We start from the raw sequence: 13,784 nt of genomic DNA on the forward strand, positions 1-13,784 counted from the left end.
ACACAGCCAAGGCCGAGATCTGACACTTAAGAATGCCCAACGCCAAACGTTGGTCAACCCCTTTCTGTAGAAAGGTCAGGATCCTGCTGATAGCAAAGGATCTAGGATGCAGCTTCAGCGATTCGCACCAAGCAATGTACACTTTCCACGTACGATGATAAATCTTCCGAGAAGTGGACTTCCTAGCCTTGAGTAAGGTAAGGATCACAGAATTGGACAGACGCCTGTCCTTTAACACCTTGCTCTCAACAGCCAAGCCTTTAAAGCCAGCGACTGTAAAGCAGGAGGAAAGATCGGACCCTGAGATAGAAGATCTTCCCACAGAGGAAGTGTCCACGGACCTGCGACCCTCAGCCGAATCACGTCGGCGTACCAGGATCTCCGGGGCCAATCTGGAGCCACCAGAATTACCGGAATCCCCTCCAACTCGACCCTGCATAGCAGGCGAGATAAAAGTTTCAGCAGAGGAAACACATAATTTAGCCCGTACTGGCTCCAGGGAGCCATCAGGGCATCTACAGCATCGGCCAGAGGATCTTTGAAACTTTGAAATTTTCCTGTTTTGACTGGAGACGAACAGGTCCACATCCGGGGTCCCCCACCGGAGACACTGCTGGTGGAACACTTGTGGATGCAGGGACCACTCTCCCTGATCCAGGCTTTGACTAATCAGGTAGTCCGCCTGCCAATTGTTTATGCCGGGAATGTACACAGCGGTCCCTTTAAGACGTTTAAAACAGAGCTAGGACAAAAAGGTCCCAGCAGGGAGCTGTTTGGCCACTCTAAGCTAAAACTGAAGATGCAACGGTGAGGCCAGGGGTAATACCCAGGGACCCCGCCCACCTGGTCGTGTCAAAGCCTTTGGCTCTACCTGGTCACTCTTAGTGGGAGGGGCTTATTACCCATCCGTCTATGATTTAAAGCAGCAGCTACGTCCGTCGGTGGACGAAAGAGAAACTCCTCTTCAAACGCAGTAGTTCTGGGGATTTTTTTTCCAGCCTGAACACGCCCCTGTCAAAAGTAGCTGATAAAAGCCTATATGTGCATTAACACATAGGATAACATGCTGGGGAGTTTACTGGCTGTATTAGTATTGTATGTGAATTTTTTATTGCTGTATTTGCTCCTGGTGAGGAGAGTTACCTTTCTATTTGTACTTGTAACCATTGTCAAAATTTTAGATTTGTCACCAGGACAAGGGGTGAATGGAAGTCTTCCATTTACTTTAATTCCACTTTAAGCATTAGTTTAGAGATTCTCTCAATTCACATGAAGGAATAATTAGATGTGAGAAATGGTTTAAGGTTTTATTTTTTTTGGGTTATTCTATTATTACACCTATTTTTGCAGCCAAATGACCTGTACTCAGAACTACCTGACACTGATTTCTCAGCATTAAATATGAACTATGCATGATAATGTAAATTCCTATGAAGTTTTGCAATGTAAACTTTAATGAGTAAAAACCGAGTAAAAGTAAGATCAATATTTAAAAAAAAAAAAAAAATTGACAACTTAAAATAAAAAAAAAAAAAATTAAAATCAAACAAACGCTGAAAGATATAATGGTGGAACTTACCAGTGGTAATACTGGAAACGAGGCCTCCAGTTGGGAGACCGGAGAAGAGTCTGCAACCCACAAGCCAAGTTCACAAAAAGGTAGCACATCAGGAAAAACCTATAATGAAGTAACATGAGACTAAGGCATGGATAGGGTCTAGACAAAAACAGGCTTTAGCATCTGTAAACATTACTGTATTTTTTAACACATTAGGCTTAATTCAAAAAAGCTTTAACATAAGTATAAAGACTCTTTATTTCAGCCATGTGACTGATATTTTCAAATCTCATTAGACCCAGCTCAAAAGAATTGTCACCTTTTTGAAAAGAAGTATACATATCCTGGGGTGATAGCTTATAAGAATTGAGCCTAGTGTATGCAATATGTTAAAGATGGATAAAGATGCATCAAAATGAAAGGTTCTGTACTGTAAAATATGATCAGCTGTGACTAAGATATATAGTGTATGTGCAAACGCTAAAAATGTACTTCCCCTAATTTCTCCATTTTGGCCTGTTCAATATACAACTGAAAGTGCTTTGTTATATCTGTTCAATACCCGCTGATCCTGACATTTGTGTTTGTACATCCTTTACACTCACTGCACTAAAATATCAGGCAATATTATCAGCCCTGCCCAGCTCTCCTCTGTGAACTGCAGTACACCTCCCTCTATGTTCATGATATGAGTAAATGGGCAGGGCCATCTTACCGAAAGGGCATGCTGGGCAGTTGCCTAGGGGCCCCACTTGCCCGGGGGACCCCACCTGCCCTGCCCCAGCCAAGCATTAGTCCCAATTCCCGTGTGCATCCTGCCACTGAACTTAGCAGGTGGCAAGCGCCTGTCGGCCCTGCGCTGCTGTCAGGCTGCTGTCGAGTCTGAATTACGTCCATGTGTGTGTTCATCGGACCCAGCCGCCAAACTTGGAAGCTGTCATTAGCCTGGCACTGCTGTACCAATAAATATAGACTTATCGATAATTTGCATTTTTATTCTCTTGGGTGATTGTGTAGGCAGGGCCCCAGTGCACTGCATTGCCCGGGGCCCTCTAATGCTCATAAGATGGCACTGGAGAGGGGAAGGCATTCTGAAGTCCTAACACACTAAAGTGACAATGCTACTTCTTCATATATACAGTAAGGTAAGCGTTATTACCCCAGAACAGGAAGCATGCTACTAGTACGATCATCAGGTTAAAATAAAGGAAAAAAAGCCCACATTTTACTTTCAGCTCTTGCTTTCATTTGGTGTATTCATTTCTTGACACTGACAATAGTAAGCTGTCACTCAAGCAGGAGTGAAGGGGAATTTTGTAGAACAGTAATCTTAAGTCTAATGCAGACAAATGACTAATACATCTTATGTGAAGAGCTAAATAATTATTAGCAGTCTAATAATACACTATTTTTAGTTATATTGTGTCATATATCTTGTTATCTGTTAGAACAGAACTAAATATACAAGTAATTTAAAAAAAGCATTTAGATCAGAGCTATATTTAATTAAAATGTAGAGTAACATCTTGCCATTCTTTTCAGTGATAGACGATGAGTGGTGAACAAAGATGAGAACAAATGTGGCAAAGACTTCTCTTGAGACCCATGAAAAGGTCAGTGTAACATGACTGGACAGTGAAGTCACATCTGTGAACCTAGACTACGTCACCTAGCAGATGTGAAGTCATACAGATAGAATGGATGTCAGAATGAACTATAGTGACTGCACAACAGAACACAGGCACTAATAAAAAGAATGGCATACCCCAATCCAACAGATAGATATACTAGGAAGAATAAATGAGGAACTGTATGTAAATTACACATACTATGGTGCATGTCCACAATAAAAACAATTTTTAAAGTTTAGAATAACTTTTTCAAATAATCTTAAAAGAAAAAAACTTATGTTAATGATTTAGGAAGCCAATGCATGCATAAGTGAACAAGAAAACTATTAACACACAACATGGAGTACCTCAATAAACACTATCAGCTTATGGCATATCTCTAATATTTCATACGCTTTATAATAACACTTGTATAGTGAATTCTATTGTCAATAATACCTTTTATCATACTTTTATTTTGGTTATTCATTAATATATCTTTCACCAAGTAAATTATTTGTAAAAATAAAAAAGGTAATGAGCAGATCAATCTGCAGGTGGACTATTGTACGGTGCTGAAAAAAACTCCCTGGAAAATGACTTTGAAATGCTAATGGTAACCCCTTTAAATTGTGCAGCTGTTTTTTGTTTGTACTTAATATCATATATAAATCGCTTGATTTGCAAGTAATTAAATGACATACATGGACAGGATCGGTGCTACCAAATCCAAAGAAGCAATGAGAATCCCCAACTCCGCAATTACAGCTGTAAGCAACAATGCCCAAGTAGGTTCACCATTACTCTTTCCGTGACCAAATACCTGTTTTTGTAAAAGAAAAAAAAAAGAATAAAAAGGATTAGTTTTTTTTTAATCTTTTACATACAAATCTATTTTACCTGAATTACCTACAGTCAGGTCCACAAATATTGGGACATCGACACAATACTAATCTTTTTGGCTCTATACACCACCACAATGTATTTCAATGAAACAAACAAGATGTGCTTTAACTGCAGACTTTCAGCTTTAATTTGATGGTATTTACATTCAAATCAGGTAAAGGGTGTAGGAATTACAACAGTTTGTATATGTGCCTCCCACTTTTTAAGGGACCAAAAGTAATAGGACAATTGGCTTCTCAGCTGTTCCATGGCCAGGTGTGTGTTATTCCCTCATTAGGAAACCAAAATGAAACAAATCACCGCTCTGAAAACATTCAGCTGAGCCAGATAGATCCCGAGCAGCTGTGGCAGTCCTGTAGGAATGGGTGCTCACCAAGGTCCGTGACCTAAGAAATCCATGTAAATGAAGAAGAAAGTGGCACTTCCAGACCCAGGAACTAGGAAACTTGAGTTTATTTCTTCAAATCATAGGTACAACATCAGACAAGACTGCAAGACAGACTGGACAGCAGACGCGTTTCACACCTTGTGCTTATTCATTGCTGATTGCACACAGACAAATGCCTCCTCTTTATGAGCCAGGTCGTATCACCTTCACCAATCAAAAATGTAATTGCCGGGACACAAACACCTGGCTCTAACAAAGTGAGACTCAATCATCTGAGTGCTAGCAACACCCACACACATGCAATTTGTATTCTCAATCTTTGTTACGATATACAAAATTACAAATTCTTCCTACAATCTGCATGTGTGTGTACAAATCCACAATGTTCAATATGTATGAACAGACAAACATACAAAAAAGGTTTGTAAAATCATTAATAGAAAAAGGAAAAAATAAAGAATTCTTCCATAAATCACACAATGCTTAGCTGACGAATGAATGCATATATGTGGATGCAATTTGAAAAGATAAAGAGGCGCTCTAAACATAAAAAACTGTAAAAATAGGAAAATGACAATGTCACTCCCTAAAGCATGAATGTCACAATAGAGCGCATCCTTTGTGTTGAAAGACTAGCTGAGCACTGAAAAGACTCACCCCCCCCCCCCTCCTTTTTTTTCTCCTTTTTTTTTTTTTTTTCTTCCTCTTTTATGCTAGACACCCGTATCACTGAAAGCCAACATTCATCTGGGAAAAAAAAAAAAAAAAATTCGAAAAAAATCGTTTTCTTCTCTTCATGTGTATAAAAAAAGAAGAGACAAACTTCAACCAATCACATGTGAGAGCTTGCCATATTCTCATCTCGGACATGCAAATATTTTTGGAAATAGATACAATCAAAAATATATATACTTGTAAACAGTGAAAGGAACTTCACAAAATGTTACGATTAAAAGGTGTATCTACGCAGCTCCAATAAATATTGGTCCACAGTTATTAATCCTATCGGGAAGATAATAGTATATGTATAAAGAATTATTATTATTAGACCCTGGTATAGGATAAACATATAGTCTGTACGTATATTTTATGCAGACATACTATTTATATATGTGTAAGAGCTGGCCCCTGTTTGGTGACTGGTGTAAAATAAACAGATTGTCCGTGCGTATATTTTTTGTGTTAATAGACAATCATATTATTTATATGAAAATAAAGGTACCTAAATTAGTAGGTTAATCCCCTATGGTTTGGAGAAAAATATAGGGGATTAGGGGAATAAATATTCCCTCATTATCCCATTTACAAGGAGCAGATACAAGGTCCAGAGTTCATTTCAAGTGTGCTATTTGCATTTGGAATCTGTTGCTGTCAACTCTCAATAGGAGATCCAAAGAGCTGTCACTTTCAGTGAAGCAAGCCATCAATAGGCTGAAAAAACAAAACAAACCCATCAGAGAGATAGCAAAAACATTAGGTGTGGCCAAATCAACTGTTTGGAACATTCTTAAAAAGAAAGAACACAACAGTGAGCTGGCAACACCGAAAGACCCGGAAGACCACGGAAAACAACTGTGGTGGATGACCGAAGAATTCTTTCCCTGGTGAAGAAAACACCCTTCACAACAGTTGGCCAGATTAAGAACACTCTCCAGGAGGAAGGTGTATGTGTGTAAAAGTCAACAATCAAGAGAAGACTTCACCAGAGTGAATACAGAGGGTTCACCACAAGACGTAAACCATTGGTGAGCCTCAAAAACAGGAAGGCCAGATTAGAGTTTGCCAAACAACATCTAAAAGAGCCTTTACAGTTCTGGAACAACATCCTATGGACAGATGAGACCAAGATCAACTTGTACCAGAGTGATGGGAAGAGAAGAGTATGGAGAAGGAAAGGAACTGCTCATGATCCTAAGTATACCACCTCATCAGTGAAGCATGGTGGTGGTAGTGTCATGGCGTGGGCATGTATGGCTGCCAATAGAACTGGTTCTCTTGTATTTATTGATGATGTGACTGCTGACAAAAGCAGCAGGATGAATTCTGAAGTGTTTCGGACAATATTATCTGCTCATATTCAGCCAAATGCTTCAGAACTCATTGGACGGCGCTTCACAGTGCAGATGGACAATGACCCGAAGCATACTGCGAAAGCAACCAAAGCGTTTTTTAAGGGAAAGAAGTGGAATGTTATGCAATGGCCAAGTCAATCACCTGACTGAGCATGCATTTCAATTGCTGAAGACAAAACTGAAGGGAAAATGCCCCAAGAACAAGCAGGAACTGAAGACAGTTGCAGTAGAGGCCTGGCAGAGCATCACCAGGGATGAAACCCAGCGTCTGGTGATGTCTTTGCGTTCCAGACTTCAGGCTGTAATTGACTGCAAAGGATTTGCAACCAAGTATTAAAAAGTGAAAGTTTGATTTATGATTGTTAATCTGTCCCATTACTTTTGGTCCCTTAAAAAGTGGGAGGCACATATACAAACTGTTGTAATTCCTACACCATTCACCTGATTTGGATGTAAATACCCTCAAATTAAAGTTGAAAGTCTGCAGTTATAGCACATCTTGTTTGTTTCATTTCAAATCCATTGTGGTGGTGTATAGAGCCAAAAAGATTAGAATTGTGTCAATGTCCCAATATTTATGGACCGGACTGTAGATACAGTATCAAAAAATATCAACATTTTTCATGTCATTCAGTTGTTACCCTCAGGAAAGGGATGATTCCATCCTTGGCAATGGCCTGAAGTAGGCGTGGGGCACCGGTCAGGCTCTGTAGTCCAGCTCCACAGGTAGAAAAAAAAGATCCAATCACTATGACCCAAGGGGAAGGCCAAGAGAGGGCACCTACTACAAGAGTTCCCTTTACTGCATCTCCAAACCTGCAAGAAACAAGTTCTAGATGTCATACTGAACACATCTGCACAAGCCACCAATCAGTTCTTCTGCTTCCACAGCAAAAGACCATTAAAGTTTCAGTTCATGTCTTCATAATTTTTGCTTAGACCACTGCAACATCATCCAGTCCTCTAAAAACATGGTTCATTTCTACAATGTATCATGCTCAATGCTGCTGAAAGGTTTTCTGTATCTCCAATTAACCTAAGAATAAAAGTTACCATGCTTTGTTAAAAAAGAAAATTCACAATTTTTAACCAAACTAGATTTCTAACCTAATACATAAATATTCTTTTTACTGCTTTTCCTATCCTACCACTAAACATTTAATATACTTTCCACTTGTAACCTCATACTATGCATTGCTATCAGATTCTTTCAAAATCCTATTAGTTTTTCCCTCTACATCATGGTAAATGACCTAGCCATCGTTCATCCTACCCTAATCATTCAAAATACTTCCCATCATATTCTCCAACTCGTGCCTGGCAGGAGCCAGATTTACCTTGTGCACATTTTTTTTTTTTGCATAAGTTTTGTTTTTAAGAACAACCTTACCTTTGAAAAAAGGTTCACCACCCCCCCCCCCCCCACATCCTAAAAATGACTTATAAACTCAATCAGGTGTAGCTAATCACCTTCTAAATGGCACACAAAGCCATATGACTTTGAACTGTGATCAGCTGTGGAGCATGTCAGTCCTTGGTAATGCAACTGAATCAAACATGTGCAAACTATGCTCTCTTTAGGAAAGACAGGGTAAAAATGGAGGCGTGGTGGTGTCTGTCTCTATGTGAGAAGTGATCTCAAAGTGAGTGTGAAAAAAGACCTAGTTGATGGAGAGTGTGAGGAGTCTGAAGCAGCATGGGTGGAAATGTACATGGGTGTGCGTAATACAAAAATCATCATTGGAGTTTGGTATAGACCTCCCAGTATTAATGAGGAGGTGGAGACTCAGTCCTTGCACAGATAGAAAGGGCGGCAAGGGCTTGGACAGTGATAATAATGGGGGATTTTAACTACCTAGACATAGGCTGGAATAATGGCACTGCTGGAACACTTAAAGGGCAAAAATGTATAAACCTATTACAAAACAATTTTATGGTACACTTTATTGAGGCCTCGAGTAGAAATGATGTTCTGTTGGACCTGGTAATCTCAAACCATGCAGAGCTTATTAATAATGTTCATAAAAAGGAACATCTGGGTAGCAGTGACTATAATATCATTTCATTTAATGCTAGCTGTAAGAAACAAACGCAGACAGGAAATAAAAAAACACTTAACTTTAAGAGCAAATTTTCCAAGGATTAGGGCTGCTCTCCAAAACTTAGACTGGGAGGGAATATTGGCATCGTTGAACACAGAACAGAAATGGGAATTCTTCAAAAAAACTGTATGCAAACTCACTGCAAAGTATACTCCCATGGGCAATACGTTTAAAAGGCTAAAAATAAAACCTATGTGGCTCACAGCCAAAGTTAAAAAAGCTATAAATAAAAAGAAAAGAGCTTTAAAAAAATATAAAAATGAAGGAACACTATCGTTGTTTAATTGTTATAAAGAATATAACAGAATATGTAAAAAGGAAATCAAGGACGCAAAAATTCAAAATGAACGACAGATTGCAAAAGATAATAGGACAAACCCCAAAAAATGATTCAAATATATTAATAGTAAAGGTCAGGTCTGAGCATGTAGGCCCTTTACAAAATAGTCTTGAGTGGGTGACTGGGGACAAAGAGAAGGCAAATTTATTAAATACTTTCTTCAGCTCTGTGTATACAAAGGAGCATGGGGGAGCTCATGACCAGAATGAGGATGGTATTGACACAGCCCGACATGATCCACAATGGCTCAAAAGTGATATGGTCCAGAAATATTTAGACAGAGTAAAGGTAGATAAAGCACATGGGCCAGATGGCATCAACCCAAGCATCCTAAAATAATTGAGCTCTGTAATTTCAAAGCCTTTGTTTCTAATTTTTAGGGACTCGTTAAGGACTGGAATAGTACCACAGGATTGGTGTAGGGCCAAAGTGGTGCCTATATTTAAAAAGTGATTTAAGTCTTTGCCAGGTAACTATAGACCTGTTAGTTTAACTTCTATAGATGGTAAGATACTGGAGAGTTTAATAAAAGACCACAGAGATGAGTTCTTGCTGGAAAAAAATATTTTAAGCAACAGACAGCATGCATTCATGAAAGACAGAAGTTGTCAAACAAACCTGATTTCTTTATAAGAGGAGGTACGTAAAACCTTGGACAGAGGGGTGGGTGTGGATGTAGTATACTGTATTTGGATTTTGCAAAAGCGTTTGACACAGTTCCCCACACACGGCTAATGTGTAAGGTAAAGTCTACAGGCTTGGAAAGATCAGTTTGTAAATGGATAGAAAATTGTCTAAAAGATAGAATTCAGAGAGTAGTGGTTAATGATTCTTACTTTGAATGGGCTAAGGTTATCAGTGGTGTACCCCCAAGGTTCAGTATTAGGACCCTTACTTTTTAATATCTTTATAAATTATATAGGGTCTGGGATTAAAAGTACCATTTCAGTCTTTTCAGATGACACCAAGCTTTGCAGTGGAATAACTTCCTTACAGGATGTCTCCAACTTACAAGCTGACCTCAATGCACGGTTTCATTGGGCAACTATGTGGCAAATGAGGTTTAATGTTGATAAATGTAAAGTTATGCACTTGGGGGCTAAGAATATGCATGCATCATACATACTGGGTGGAGTAGAACTGGGGGAATCCATAGCAGAGAAGGATCTGGGTGTCCTGGTAGATCATAAGCTTAATACAGTAATAGCATGCAATGCCAAGCTGTGGTTTCCAAAGCAAGCAAATTCCTTTCTTGTATTAACAGAGGCATGGACTCCAGAGAGAGAGATATAATTTTGCCCCTGTACAAATCATTAGTAAGACCTCATCTGGAATATGCAGTTCAGTTTTGGGCACCAGTTCTCAAAAAGGATATCGGGGAATTGGAGAAAGTGCAGAGAAGGGCAATTAAACTGATAAGAGGCATGGAGGAAAGGAAGATATCAGGAAGGATCAGAGAACCTGAATTTATTCTCTCTTATTATCTCTTTGAAGAGATATGATCAACATGTGTAAATACACAGGGGGTCCATATAGTGAACTTGGTGTTTGAGTTATTCACTTTAAAGGTCAACACAGAGGAAAAAGGGGAATTTTTCCATCTAGAGGAAAAGAGATTTAGTCTCCAAATACGGAAAGATTTCTTCACTGTAAGAGCTGTGAAAATGTGGAAAAGATTCCCTCCAGAGGTGATTTTGGTCAGCTCACTAGATTGCTTTAAAAAGGCCTGGATTATTTCCTAGGTGTACTAATATTTATAAGTAAAGTTGGTCGAGGGAAATACCCGTTTGCCTCTCGGAGGATCAGTAAGGAATTTTTTCCCCTGCTGTAGCAAATTGGATCATGCTGGATGAAATGCAGGTATAGGATTGTGTATATAGGATTGTATGGTTGGATTTCTTTACAGTTTTTTATTGGTTGAGCCAGATGGACCCGTGTCTTTTTTCTAACTGACAAACTATGTAAACAATAAACTATGGGTGGCAAGGCACTGTCAGAAGATAAAGTTGTGGACAGTCACAAGCTAGTGGATGGATACAAAAAAATGTCAAATGCTTTATCAATGCCTAGAAGCACAGTGAAGTCCAGTATTAGGAAGCGGAAGGTATTCGGTACAACACAGACCCTCCCTGGATGAGAATGTCGTTTCAAACTGGACGTAAGAGCCAGGAGTAAAATGGTTAGAGAGGCTACCAAGAGGCCTACAGCAACTCAGAAGCAGTTGCAGGAATTTATGACAAAGAGTGGCCATTGTGTGCATGTGACAACAATATCACACATTATCCATATATGTGGCTTGTATAGACAGGTTGTAAGAAAAAAGCCACTCCTCAAGAAATGCCACATGCAGTCATGACTGAGCTTTGGCAAAATGCACCTTGAAGAATCTGAGGCCACATGGAAAAAGGTGTTATGCTCCGATGAGACTAAAATTTAATTATTTGGCCTCAACACCAAATGATATGTCTGGCGGAAATCCAACACAACTCACTATCCAAAGGAAAAATGAATCTCGCAAAATACTATCAAATTCTTGAGAAAAATCTGCCATAAGGTGGTCAATGGGAAGAAGGTTTACCTTCCAACATGACAATGACCCAAAGCACACAGCAAAAATGAGCACACAGTGGTTGAAGGAGAAAAAGGTGAATGTCCTTGCATGGCATAGTCATAGCCCAGACCTAAATTAAAGCATAAGGTGGTTCAACAAAATACTGACACAAGGAGGGTGATCCTTTTTCCAAATCAGCGTTTCTGCTTTTGATTTTTTTCCGACATAAACATAAACTGTATCTGTCTTCATTTCAGTCTGCGAATCAACAACATTTTTTTTTTTTTTTTTTAAAGAGGGGGTTCTTTACTATACCCTTTGTACATGTAAAGAGTTATGCAATTTGTTGGTGCTATATATATATATATAATCAATATATAAAAATTTACTATATTACTATATTGCAGCTTACCAATCTTTAAATGTGGTGACTACATTTGTTTTCTTTTTTTTAGGCTTTTATCCCTCTGTTTTCACCTGGTGATCTGCCCAATAACATACCTCATGTATTAAAGTGCCCCCACTCTGGATAAGGGAGCACAAGGGGCACCTTTGGACAGGAACATTGGCAATCTGGGGGTGAGGGGAGTGTTAGATGTACTAGCAGATACACTAACAAATTAAAGCCAAACTCCAGCTAACACCTATTAAGCAGTTACAGCAAAAAGTCTTTTTACATTTGGCCTAAAGGTTTTACATTAATAAATAAATTCTAATCACTGGAGGCACCCCTCTGTCAGTGGTAAATTGTTTGTCTCATTCCTGTAACTGCTACATATGCAGGTGAGCTTGTTCTTTTGAAAATAACTGACTTACTGGCTGGATTACCAGGTGAAAAAAAGAAAAGAAAAGAAAGCATAAAAAAATTAATCTAATGCAACTACCACATCTCAGAATTGGTAAGCTGAAATACAATAAATGTTTACTTTTGGATTTAATACGACTTTAAAGAATACACTTCACAATACTTACTTATCTCTGAGCACCACTCCATCAATGCAGGCTCCAAACAAGATAACATTACTGAGATCTAAAATCCACAGAATCAAGGAAATTAACTAAAATCAAAACTGTTTATATACAACATAAGGTTTTAGGCTAGGTTCCCACTGATGCGGTTCAGGAACCACAGTGATTCCTGTGCGGTTTCCGCACCGCATCAGAATCGCAGGCAGTTCACACTGTGCTCCATGAACCGCTGCGGGCGTCAATATAAAGTTGATGACATCCCCAAATTGGTTTGCAGAACACAGTGCGAACTGTGGAATGGGATGTAATTGGATCACATGAATTTGAACACCCATGTGATCCGATTCCAGTGCAGACAAAAAAAAAATCATCCTGCATGTTTTTGGTGTGGATCCACATATTTAAAAAAAACATTTTTAATTTATTTTTCCCAAATATATTGGAAATACGTTTGAAATGCTACAATTTTGGCCATATTCAATATATTTCTAAAATTTTTTCCCGAAATATATTGGAAATATATTTTTCTTCCATATGGGTTAAAGAGGTTGTAAACCCTAGAAAGTTTTTTTTTTGAAACCTGAAAGAGAAATCGCATACTAGCTCATTATGAAATACTTACCTAAGAACGAGCCCCCGCTGTGCCGCCCGCTTAGCTGGATGACGGGCGACATGTCTAGTCGCCCGTCTTCCGGGATTGCGGCATCCGGCCATCTGATTGGCCGGAGCCGCGGTGACGTCACACGCGCGCGGGAGCCGACGGTCACGGCACGGGGCTCTGAAGAAACGGCACCAGCGGCCGTTCCTTCAGAGCACATGCGCCAGTGACGTCACTGGCTGCATGTAAGGTAAATATCTCCTAAACGGTACATGTTTAGGAGATATTTACAGTACCTATAGGTAAGCTTTAATATAGGCTTACCTATAGGTAAAAGTGTCAGAGGAGGGTTTACTTCCTCTTTAAAATAAGGGGTACTCCTGGCAAACAGCTAAATGCACAGTTAAAAACTGTGTATGCAATATACATACAGTATCTCACAAGAGTAAACCCCTCACATTTTTGTAAATATTTTATTATATCTTTCCATGTGACAACACTGAAGAAATGACACTTTGCTACAATGTAAAGTAGTGAGTGTACAGCTTGTATAACAGTGTACATTTGCTGTCTTTAGAAAAAAATGAAGGTGCGCAAACTGGTGAGTGTCCTATCAGTAGCAACTGAAACTCCAACCTGAGTGGAGTAAGTGTATGGAAAAAGGTGTATGAGTGCGCTTGATAGAATATA

The 13,784-nt window shown here is 39.1% G+C and overlaps 1 protein-coding gene across 3 annotated transcripts in view; it reads right to left on the minus strand.

The window, feature by feature from the left end:
* Nucleotides 1-13,784, minus strand: part of SLC12A6 (solute carrier family 12 member 6) — a 131,337-nt gene that overhangs the window by 34,319 nt on the left and 83,234 nt on the right. For all 3 annotated transcript variants that reach the window (XM_082264507.1, XM_082264506.1, XM_082264508.1), the window contains 4 exons: nt 12,500-12,557; nt 7,176-7,350; nt 3,873-3,991; nt 1,580-1,678 (listed from right to left, as the gene is read on the minus strand). In XM_082264507.1, the coding sequence (XP_082120633.1) occupies nt 1,580-1,678; nt 3,873-3,991; nt 7,176-7,350; nt 12,500-12,557 (451 nt within the window). The remainder of the gene's footprint in view (nt 1-1,579; nt 1,679-3,872; nt 3,992-7,175; nt 7,351-12,499; nt 12,558-13,784) is intronic.

This window comes from Pelophylax lessonae (assembly GCF_965119305.1).
Source record: "Pelophylax lessonae genome assembly, chromosome: 1".
NCBI classification, from domain to species: Eukaryota; Metazoa; Chordata; class Amphibia; order Anura; family Ranidae; genus Pelophylax; species Pelophylax lessonae.